The 9,875-nt window shown below is 50.7% G+C and overlaps 2 protein-coding genes across 6 annotated transcripts in view; one reads left to right on the top strand and one right to left on the bottom strand.

Moving 5' to 3' along the window:
• The first annotated feature begins 3,085 nt into the window (after nucleotides 1-3,085).
• On the top strand, nucleotides 3,086-4,317 carry LOC137589633 (keratin-associated protein 16-1-like). Its single transcript, XM_068307500.1, has 3 exons — nucleotides 3,086-3,109; nucleotides 3,204-4,188; nucleotides 4,274-4,317. The coding sequence occupies exons 1-3, from the start codon at nucleotides 3,086-3,088 to the stop codon at nucleotides 4,315-4,317; spliced, it is 1,053 nt and encodes a 350-aa protein (XP_068163601.1).
• Nucleotides 4,318-5,140: 823 nt separating this feature from the next.
• Nucleotides 5,141-9,875, bottom strand: part of ptpro (protein tyrosine phosphatase receptor type O) — a 19,223-nt gene continuing 14,488 nt past the window's right edge. The window contains exons 17-26 of one of the 5 annotated variants that reach the window (XM_068306364.1): nucleotides 8,964-9,047; nucleotides 8,245-8,280; nucleotides 8,081-8,162; nucleotides 7,459-7,549; nucleotides 7,302-7,378; nucleotides 7,077-7,211; nucleotides 6,888-7,010; nucleotides 6,661-6,815; nucleotides 5,958-6,093; nucleotides 5,141-5,279 (exon numbers count right to left, since the gene is read on the bottom strand). In XM_068306364.1, coding sequence (XP_068162465.1) covers nucleotides 5,175-5,279; nucleotides 5,958-6,093; nucleotides 6,661-6,815; nucleotides 6,888-7,010; nucleotides 7,077-7,211; nucleotides 7,302-7,378; nucleotides 7,459-7,549; nucleotides 8,081-8,162; nucleotides 8,245-8,280; nucleotides 8,964-9,047 — 1,024 coding nt within the window. In that variant the 3' untranslated portion in view covers nucleotides 5,141-5,174. Of the gene's footprint in view, nucleotides 5,280-5,919; nucleotides 6,094-6,660; nucleotides 7,011-7,076; nucleotides 7,212-7,301; nucleotides 7,379-7,458; nucleotides 7,550-8,080; nucleotides 8,163-8,244; nucleotides 8,281-8,963; nucleotides 9,048-9,875 lie in introns of all 5 variants that reach the window. The other 4 variants (XM_068306361.1, XM_068306366.1, XM_068306363.1 and 1 more) reach the window with 4 other exon arrangements.

The raw sequence follows: 9,875 nt of genomic DNA, 5'->3' as shown, positions 1-9,875 counted from the left end.
TGACAGGAAAAGGTAGAGAGTTGGTTGACATGATGCAGAGGAGGAAGGTAGACATACTGTGTGTCCAGGAGACCAGGTGGAAAGGTAGCAAGGCTAGAAGTTTAGGAGCAGGGTTCAAGTTGTTCTATCATGGTATAGATGGGAAGAGAAATGGAGGAGGAGTTATCTTGAAGGAGGAGTTTGTTAGGAATGTCCTGGAGGTAGTAAAAAGAGTGTCGGATAGAGTGATGAGTCTGAAGATAGAAATAGAAGGTGTGATGTTCAATGTTGTTAGTGGGTATGCTCCACAGGTAGGATGTGAGCTGGAGGAGAAGGAGAAATTCTGGTCGGACTTTGATGAAGTGATGCAGAGCATGCCTAGAAGTGAGAGAGTTGTCATTGGAGCAGACTTCAATGGACATGTTGGTGACCAGCGATGTTGTTTGGTCTAGAGACAGTGTCCCTGAGGAAAAGACAGGAGACAGAGCTGGAGGTAGCAGAGATGAAGATGCTGAGGTTCTCTCTGGGAGTGACCAGGATGGATAGGATCAGGAATGAGTCCATCAGAGGGACAGCACATGTTAGAGGTTCTGGAGATAAAGTCAGAGAGGCCAGACTGAGATGGTTTGGACATGTCCAGAGGAGAGATAGTGAATATATTGGTAGAAGGATGCTGAGTTCTGAACTGCCAGGCAGGAGGCCTAGAGGAAGACCAAAGAGGAGGTTTATGGATGTAGTGAAAGAGGACATGAAGGTAGTTGGTGTGAGAGAAGAGGATGAGAAGACAGGGTTAGATGGAGGACACTGATTGGCTGAGGAGACCCTGAAGGGGAACGCCCAGAGGAGAGGAAGAACGTACTTTAGTTTAATGTACTTTAGTTTAACGTACTTTAGTTTAACGTACTTTAGTTTAACGTACTTTAGTTTAACGTACTTTAGTTTAACGTACTTTAGTTTAACGTACTTAAGTTTAACGTACTTTAGTTTAACGTACTTTAGTTTAACGTACTTTAGTTTAACGTACTTTAGTTTAACGTACTTTAGTTTAACGTACTTTAGTTTAACGTACTTTAGTTTAACGTACTTTAGTTTAACGTACTTAAGTTTAACGTACTTTAGTTTAACGTACTTTAGTTTAACGTACTTTAGTTTAACGTACTTTAGTTTAACGTACTTTAGTTTAACGTACTTTAGTTTAACGTACTTTAGTTTAACGTACTTTAGTTTAACGTTGTTGATTGAAGACACAAACACGCCACGGTAACGTTTTATTGGTTGAACACATTGAATCGATCTGAGGCGACACAAACACAACATGGCACCAACAACACGCAACTGGACACGCACGAGACAGGAAGCCTACGAGTGGGCGGCACCATAGCGCCACGTGACCCCGCCCCTTTACAGTCACACCAAAGTGTCAACGTCTCAAACACAAGTCCTGATGCGTTCAAGAACACGTAAAAAAAGTCTAAAAACGTCCACAAGAAATGACAACTAGAAAAGAAGTACTGTGTATTACTGTGTAGTATTACATAGTACGGTGTAGTACTATGTAGCATTGCATAGTACGGCATAGTTCTGTGTTGTACTGCATAGTACTGTGTAGTAGTATAGTACTGTGTAGTACTGCGTAGTACTATGTAGAACTGCATAGTACTGTGTTGTACTGCATAGTACTATGTAGTACTATGTAGCACTGCATAGTACTGTGTAGTACTGTGTAGTACTTAATAGTACAGTGTAGTACTGTGTAGCAGTATGTAGTAGTATGTAGCTCAATGTAGGAAGTTGTAGTAACATGTAGTAGTGTGTAGTGTGATGTACAACGTAGTGCTGTGTAGTGGCAGTAGGTGGTAATGTGTAGTACTATGTATGACTATGTAGTACTATATAGTCCAGTGTAGTACTGTGTAGGACTATGTGCTACTGTGCAGTACTATGTAGTACTGTGTAGGACTATGTAGTACTATACAGACCTATTCACTACTATGTAGGACTGTGTAGGACTATGTAGCACTATGTAGTTGTATATACAGTACGTTTCAGACGGACTGGTGACGAACCAGAAACAGGTAAAGACTTCAGGTGTTTAAAGGGGGCGTGGCCAAACTAACACTTTAATACCTTTGAACAGAAACTGGATTGGAGGGTTTTTCTCCTCTTTTCATTCCTTCCATCGACAGTGTCTCAGCCAATCAGATTCAAATAAGATGCTGGCCTCAGGCTCTTACTTTGACAACACCCTGGACTTCCTGCTGACCCCAGACTCTTATTTTGAAGACACTCTAGACTTCCTGCTGACCCCAGACTCTTATTTTGAAGACACTCTAGACTTCCTGCTGACCCCAGACTCTTATTTTGAAGACACTCTAGACTTCCTGCTGACCCCAGACTCTTATTTTGAAGACACTCTAGACTTCCTGCTGACCCCAGACTCTTATTTTGAAGACACTCTAGACTTCCTGCTGACCCCTTGACGTTTTTAAAGTCAAAATAAAAAAGGTTTCTTTTGCCTTCAAAATGGAAAACAAATAATCTTAACTTGCATCTGATTGGTCGATGAGATGAAAAACAAGTTTAAATTTTAAAGTGAATATTTGGACGTCATTGATGACGAACTCAAAGAACGAGATGTTCCAAACGGAGTAGAATTATTATTTACCTGAACAAACCCGACTTAACATGAATGAATCTGTCTCCTGTCTTTAACTTTAACAGAAGTAACTTTTACTTCTCCTCCTGTATGTTAGAGCTTCACATTGTGGACGTTCTGATAGGTTGTTGGAATTAAAAAGGTGGTTCAAACCAAACCAGCTCACCTGTCTGAGCAGGGACGCTCCCTGCAGTGACATCATCCGACCACACGGGGCACCGCAGCTACTACAGACCTGTGTGACCCGCCCCCTGCCCTGCCCCACTGTCAAACAGTATGGAGGAGAGTGATGCTACAGTACATGTGCTAGCTGACATCCTGCTAACCACCAACCATCACCATGACAACAGGCGTCAGGTGCAGGGCGTTACCCATCAGTTCTGGTCCCGCCCACACAGAGAGCTGGGCCAGTGCTGGAGCTATGCTAATGCTAGCCCAGTTTTTTGTGTCATGTGTGTCTGGTTCTTCTGGCAGGTCAGCTGACTCCAGGTGTCCCACTGGGTCGGTTTGTTCAGCCAATCACAGAAGCCCTCGTTAGGACGTGGAGGTTCAGCCACTGCCGCAGTAGCTCCTCCCTCTTCCTGTCACGGCGCCCTGGCCTCAAGGACAATCAGCTACGGTTCTACGACCGGGTGTGTCAACTGGCCTGGGGGCGGGGCATCAGCAGGAGGCGGGCAGTACACTGTTCCCACAGGAAGGTGCCCCCGACCCGCCTCCAGTCCATGTGCAGTACCTAGAAACCGAGTCTAGACAGGAAGTGAACGCCAGGTCAGGTCGTGTCGGTTCGGGTTGTGTAGGGTCGTGTCGGGTCAGGTCGTGTCGGGTCAAGTTGTGTCAGGTTGTGTCGGGTCAGGTCGTGTCGTGTCAGGTCAGGTTGTGTCGGGTCAGGTCGTGTCAGGTCAGGTCGTGTCAGGTCAGGTTGTGTCGGGTCAGGTCGTGTCGTGTCAGGTCAGGTTGTGTCGGGTCAGGTCGTGTCAGGTCAGGTCGTGTCAGGTCAGGTTGTGTCGGGTCAGGTCGTGTCGTGTCAGGTCAGGTCGTGTCGGGTCAGGTTGTGTCGGGTCAGGTCGTGTCAGGTCAGGTCAGGTTGTGTCTGGTCAGGTCGTGTCGTGTCAGGTCAGGTTGTGTAGGGTCGTGTCGGGTCAAGTCAGGTCGTGTCGGGTCAGGTCGTGTCGGGTCAAGTTGTGTCAGGTCGTGTCATGTCGTGTCAGGTCAGGTCGTGTCAGGTCAGGTTGTGTCGGGTCAGGTCGTGTCGTGTCATGTCAGGTCGTGTCGGGTCAAGTTGGGTCAGGTTGTGTCATGTCAGGTCAGGTCGTGTCGGTTCGGGTTGTGTCGGGTCGGGTTGTGTCAGGTCAGGTCGTGTAGGGTTGTGTCAGGTCAGGTCAGGTCGTGTCAGGTCAGGTTGTGTCGGGTCAGGTCGTGTCATGTCAGGTCGTGTCAGGTCGTGTCGTGTCAGGTCAGGTCGTGTAGGGTTGTGTCAGGTCAGGTCAGGTTGGGTCAGGTCAGGTTGTGTCAGGTCAGGTCGTGTCGTGTCAGGTCAGGTTGTGTCGGGTCAGGTTGTGTCAGGTCGTGTCGTGTCAGGTCAGGTCGTGTAGGGTTGTGTCAGGTCAGGTCAGGTTGGGTCAGGTCGTGTCGTGTCAGGTCAGGTTGTGTCGGGTCGGGTTGTGTCAGGTCAGGTCGTGTAGGGTTGTGTCAGGTCAGGTCAGGTCGTGTCGTGTCAGGTCAGGTTGTGTCGGGTCAGGTTGTGTCAGGTCAGGTCGTGTCGTGTCAGGTTGTTTCGAGTCATGTTGGGTCAGGTTGTGTCAGGTCAGGTCGTGTCGGGTTGTGTCGGGTCGTGTCATGTCGGGTCGGGTCAGAGGCCGTCATAATGTCCTGGGAGGTTCTACAAAATCTTTCGGCTACCCGCCCCGCCCCCCCCGCCCTGGTACTTCCCGTGTGATATGGAAAACGTTCCGTCCCGCACTTCCTGGGCTCTGGGGGCGGGACTTTGAATTTGTGCTTCTTCCTGGACGCCACCAGGGGGCGTGTGCTGGGTTCTCGTCTGGCAGCGCGTCACACGTTCACGCCCACGACCGCCGCGGCATCAAATCAGAGGACACGGTGAGGAAGCGGAGGAGGAAGAGGCGGGCGGGGCTTCTCAGCCACTCCTGAGATGATGCACAGGAAACAGGAAACAGCTGGCTGAGCTCCACCCACTCACCGCCTCACACTGTCTGAAGAAGAGCTGACGTCCAATCACGAGACAGCTCGTGACTCCTCCCACCCCACGATGACGTGAATGTGTCTGGTGCAGAGGGCGTGGCTGTGCTCAACATGGTCAGTCAGTGAAAGCACCTGAAGGCGGAGCTCCACCCCCGGCTCCACCCCCTGATGTTTTTCTGGAGCCGTTGGAGATGTTGGTTCATGGATGATGGAGGATCTTCTGCTGCGGCGCACAGCTCAGGTCACAGCCTGCAAGACGAGGGGAAGGGATCGCAGTTACCACAGCAGAGCGCCGCAGAGACCGGCGTGTGACGCCGCCGCCACTTGCGTCACGTGGCGTCTATGTCTTGCTGGCGTTCTCGTAGATGACATCAGAGGTGAAGGACGTCTGCTTCTTCTTCTGCCACATCAGCAGGACGCACTGGTGGATGAACACGTACTGCTCCTGCAGGGGACAACTTCCTGTTAGAGGAACACTTCCTGTTAGAGGAACACTTCCTGTTAGAGGAACACTTCCTGTCGGAGGAACACTTCCTGTCAGAGGAACACTTCCTGTTAGAGGAACACTTCCTGTTAGAGGAACACTTCCTGTTAGAGGAACACTTCCTGTTAGAGGAACACTTCCTGTTAGAGGAACACTTCCTGTTAGAGGAACACTTCCTGTCGGAGGAACACTTCCTGTCAGAGGAACACTTCCTGTTAGAGGAACACTTCCTGTTAGAGGAACACTTCCTGTCAGAGGAACACTTCCTGTTAGAGGAACACTTCCTGTCAGAGGAACACTTCCTGTCGGAGGAACACTTCCTGTTAGAGGAACACTTCCTGTCAGAGGAACACTTCCTGTCGGAGGAACACTTCCTGTCGGAGGAACACTTCCTGTTAGCTTCTGTGTGAGCCACCAAGATGACCAGCTGTTCCTGAGGTGAGACGTGCTAACGTTAGCTACAGTGTTCTACCACTGTTAACCCTGGGATGCTAAGCTAACGGTTCTCAGCTATTCAGATGTAATGAAAGCAGATGCTAGTTTGTGTTAGTTCTTTGTGTCGGTCTGGATCAGTAACCCAACCCGGTTCTGGTGGACTCACCTCAGTCTGGACCCCTGACCCGGTTCTGGTGGGCTCACCTCGGTCTGGACCATGGACAGGCGGTGGGACCGCAGGTCCGACACCAGCCCCAGGACGTCGGCGAACTCGTGTTCCCTGATGTGCTGCATCAGCCGGTCCAGAGCGATGAAGGTCCCGGTCCGGCCCACTCCAGCACTACCACACACACACATGAAGCCCCGCCCAATTAGACAGCCCCGCCCCCGTTAGGACTAGCGTGAACATAAGTGAACATGCTAACTGCTAACTGTACACAGGGTTTTATGCTAATTGACAGACACAAACAAATGAATGCTAACATGCTAAGACTAGGATTCTGGACCACCAGGGGGCTCTGTGGTCCCTGACCACCAGGGGGCTCTGACCTGCAGTGGACTAGGGGTTCTGGTTCCGGGGGGGTTCTGTTCCTGGGGGCTTCTGGTTCTGGGGGGGCTCTGATCTGCAGTGGACTAGGGGTTCTGGTTCTGGAGGGTTCTGACCTTTAGTAGACCAGGGTTTGTAGTTCTGTTGGGGTTCTGTTCCTGGGGGCTTCTGGTTCTGGGGGCTTCTGGTTCTGGGGGGGCTCTGATCTGCAGTGGACTAGGGGTTCTGGTTCTGGGGGGTTCTGACCTTTAGTAGACCAGGGTTTGTAGTTCTGTTGGGGTTCTGTTCCTGGGGGCTTCTGGTTCTGGGGGGGCTCTGACCTGCAGTGGACTAGGGGTTCTGGGTCCGGGGGGGTCTCACCTGCAGTGCACCACGATGGGGGCCCGGGTGCGGCCGGCCTGCTGGCGGACGATGTGGACGAACTGCAGGATGCTCTCGATGGCGTTGACGGTGGGGACGCCGTGGTCGGGCCAGGAGGTGTAGTTCAGGTGGAGGACGTCCTGAGTCTCGTCGGCCTGCGGGGGGAGACAAGCCTCAGACGTGTGATGGGCTCTGCCCCCCCCGGGTGCCGACACGCGGGTCCTCACGTATCCCAGCCTGAACTTCCTGCTGGTCCACTCGGGGGCCTCGGCCTCGGACAGCATCTCCACGCTGATCTCGCCGTACGTCACCGGCTCGTCGCTGAACGGCCAGTAGTGGTCGCACTTCACCTGAGAGAACACGCCCACACCTGAGCATCCAGCAGGCCGGGCGCCGGCGCCGCGGCGATGGCTTACCCTGCGGCGCTCGTTGCACTGCGTCAGCATGACGACGATGGGCGCCCGCTGCTGCAGGACCATCCTCCAGAAGTCGTTCCGCGTCTCCGGCAGCGGCCCCTGGGTGGCGATGTACTCTTGGGCGTGTCTGTAGCCCTGGAGACACGGCAGAGTCAGCACGACACCAGAACACCTGCAGGAGGGGCGGGGCCAGGGGCCCGGGGCCCCTAGGGGGCGGGGCCTCACCGGGATGAAGTTGGCGTTGATGTAGTCGGAGCCCTCGTCGTTGTGCATGGAGACCAGCTTCACCCGACTGAAGTCGTCTGGAGGGGAAAACACCCACAATGCTTTGCTGTCTGCAACTCACACAACGACCCACAATGCTTTGCGGCCAGTGACTCACAGGGCAGGATGTTGGTGTATCTGTTCTTGGGCCTGTTGACGGGCAGGTCTGCTGCATCATGGGTAAGATCCAGACCGACGCTCTTCAGCTCCTGAAACGCCACAGCGTGCTTTTATTGTGAAGGGCCAGCAACACGCTAACGGTTAGCTGGAGACTTCCTGTAATACCACCTGTGAGTACATCAACTACAACCAGGGTGCACTTGTACTCTAGTGTGCACTAGTACTCTAACCAGTGTGTACTTGTACTCTAACCAGTGTGTACTTGTATTCTAACCAGTGTGTACTTGTACTCTAAGCCGTGTGTACTTGTACTGTAAGCCGTGTGTACTTGTACTCTAAGCCGTGTGTACTTGTACTCTAAGCCGTGTGTACTTGTACTGTAAGCCGTGTGTACTTGTACTGTAAGCCGTGTGTACTTGTACTCTAAGCCGTGTGTACTTGTACTCTAAGCCGTGTGTACTTGTACTGTAAGCCGTGTGTACTTGTACTGTAAGCCGTGTGTACTTGTACTGTAAGCCATGTGTACTTGTACTGTAAGCCGTGTGTACTTGTACTCTAAGCCGTGTGTACTTGTACTCTAAGCCGTGTGTACTTGTACTCTAAGCCGTGTGTACTTGTACCTCAAACTGCAGGGAGAACTTGTAGGCGGAGTCTTTGCTCATGTCTTTGAAGTATCCGTCAAAGTCGTCCAGCTGGACGGGACTAAAAACCAAACAGAATGTTTGTCAACAAATGAACCGACTGGAGGGAAACAAACAAACAAACAAACAAACATGTTGTTTACCTCGTTAGCTTACGTTTCTTCAGGGCCGTCTTGCTCCTATAAAACACAAAGATAAAGCTCCTCAGGCTGCTGCCGTCCAATCAGAACCTTCCTGCTGGGTGGTTACCGCTGACGGTACTCAGGTCACAGATAGGCTGATTGTTTGACAGGCCCCGCCCACACCTGATGACACATTGATGTGGGCGGTTCTGCAAACAGTCGACATGCACGTCTGATATCTAATAGAACCAACAGCATTCTGCTAGGAGCTAGCAAACAACGCTAGGCTACGTCCTGAGGGGCTAACAGGAAGAAAAGAGGCTGCATGCAAACACCAAGCTGTGGTTAGCCTCAGTGTTAGCATCATGCTACATCCACACGTTAGCAGACAGACGTTAGTGTTCAGATGTTAGCGTTCATGCCACATCCACATGTTAGCAGGCAAACGTTAGCGTTCAACCACAGACGGAGCATTGCACGAGTCCAACATGACAAACGTCATCTGGTTACTTCCTATTGCTAAATGCTAGATGCTAACTGAAGCTAGGCAAGGCTAGCGACTACAAGGCAGTGTTTACAATTGCCACTGGTGACAAGCGGCGTGAAGCGTCACCAGAGGGACAGCCAATCAGCATGAATTCACAGCTGTTTGTTCTGGGATTTGTTGACTGGATGTGCAAACAGGTAAACAACACCAGGCTGTGGTTGCCTGGCAACAGATCGTTTTACTTCTTACTTACCAAGGATTAATATAAAAAGCCAAAAGATAGTCAGTCCAGAGGCAGGAGGGCAGGAGGGTGAGGAAGGCAAAGAGGCTTCTTCGCCTGGGGGGCAAATAGAGGGCAAAGAGAGGGAGGAGACGAACAGACACCAGGGGGCAGTAGAGACACGTGGAAGGGGAGGGGGGGACAGTAGAGACACCAGTGGGGTGATGGAGACACCAGGGGGCAGGAGAGGAGAGACGCCGGGGGGGGGGGGGGGGGGGGGGGGGGGGGGGGTAGAAACAACATGGCGCTGCATTAGTCAGGAGAACAAAGCGTCACGTTAGTCAGAAGACGTCGAACGCATCATGCGGCCTCACAAAGTGGGCGTGGTCTCTAGAAAGCACGCCCATTATTCACCCGCCTCCAGCCCGCATCTGTGACATCATCCTCTGGCCCCTCCCACAATGCACCCTCGTGTAGCAGCACTCCACGGCAACGCCAGACCACCAGAACGACCGCTGTGACATCACCGATGTTTGTTTGTTTGTTTGTTTGTTTGGGAAACAACCCTCAGCTGAACGTCAACATTACCACCAACACTAAATAAACACTAAATAAACAAATACTAAATAAACAAACACCAAATAAACAAACACTAAATAAACAAACACCAAATAAACAAACACTAAATAAACAAACACCAAATAAACAAATACTAAATAAACAAACACCAAATAAACAAATACTAAATAAACAAACACCAAATAAACAAACACTAAATAAACAAACACCAAATAAACAAATACTAAATAAACAAACACCAAATAAACAAACACTAAATAAACAAACACCAAATAAACAAACACTTCAAAGGGATAGTATTCATAAATACTGATCACACACACATGTTTATATAGCTACACACACACACACACACACACACACACA

Source organism: Antennarius striatus, chromosome 22, assembly GCF_040054535.1.
Source record: "Antennarius striatus isolate MH-2024 chromosome 22, ASM4005453v1, whole genome shotgun sequence".
Taxonomy (NCBI): Eukaryota; Metazoa; Chordata; class Actinopteri; order Lophiiformes; family Antennariidae; genus Antennarius; species Antennarius striatus.
The sequence above is the reverse complement of the archived record's forward strand: the minus strand, read 5'-3'. Positions and strand labels throughout refer to the sequence as shown.

Bases quoted from the DNA above. Each gene is read 5' to 3' on its own strand.
- LOC137589633 (XM_068307500.1), top strand. From the start codon at position 3,086: ATGTGTGTCTGGTTCTTCTGGCAG. The intron at 3,110-3,203 runs GTCAGCTGACTC...CTGCCGCAGTAG, and splicing joins GTGTCTGGTTCTTCTGGCAG to CTCCTCCCTCTTCCTGTCAC. The intron at 4,189-4,273 runs GTTGTGTCAGGT...GTGTCGTGTCAG, and splicing joins GTCAGGTTGTGTCGGGTCAG to GTCAGGTTGTGTCGGGTCGG.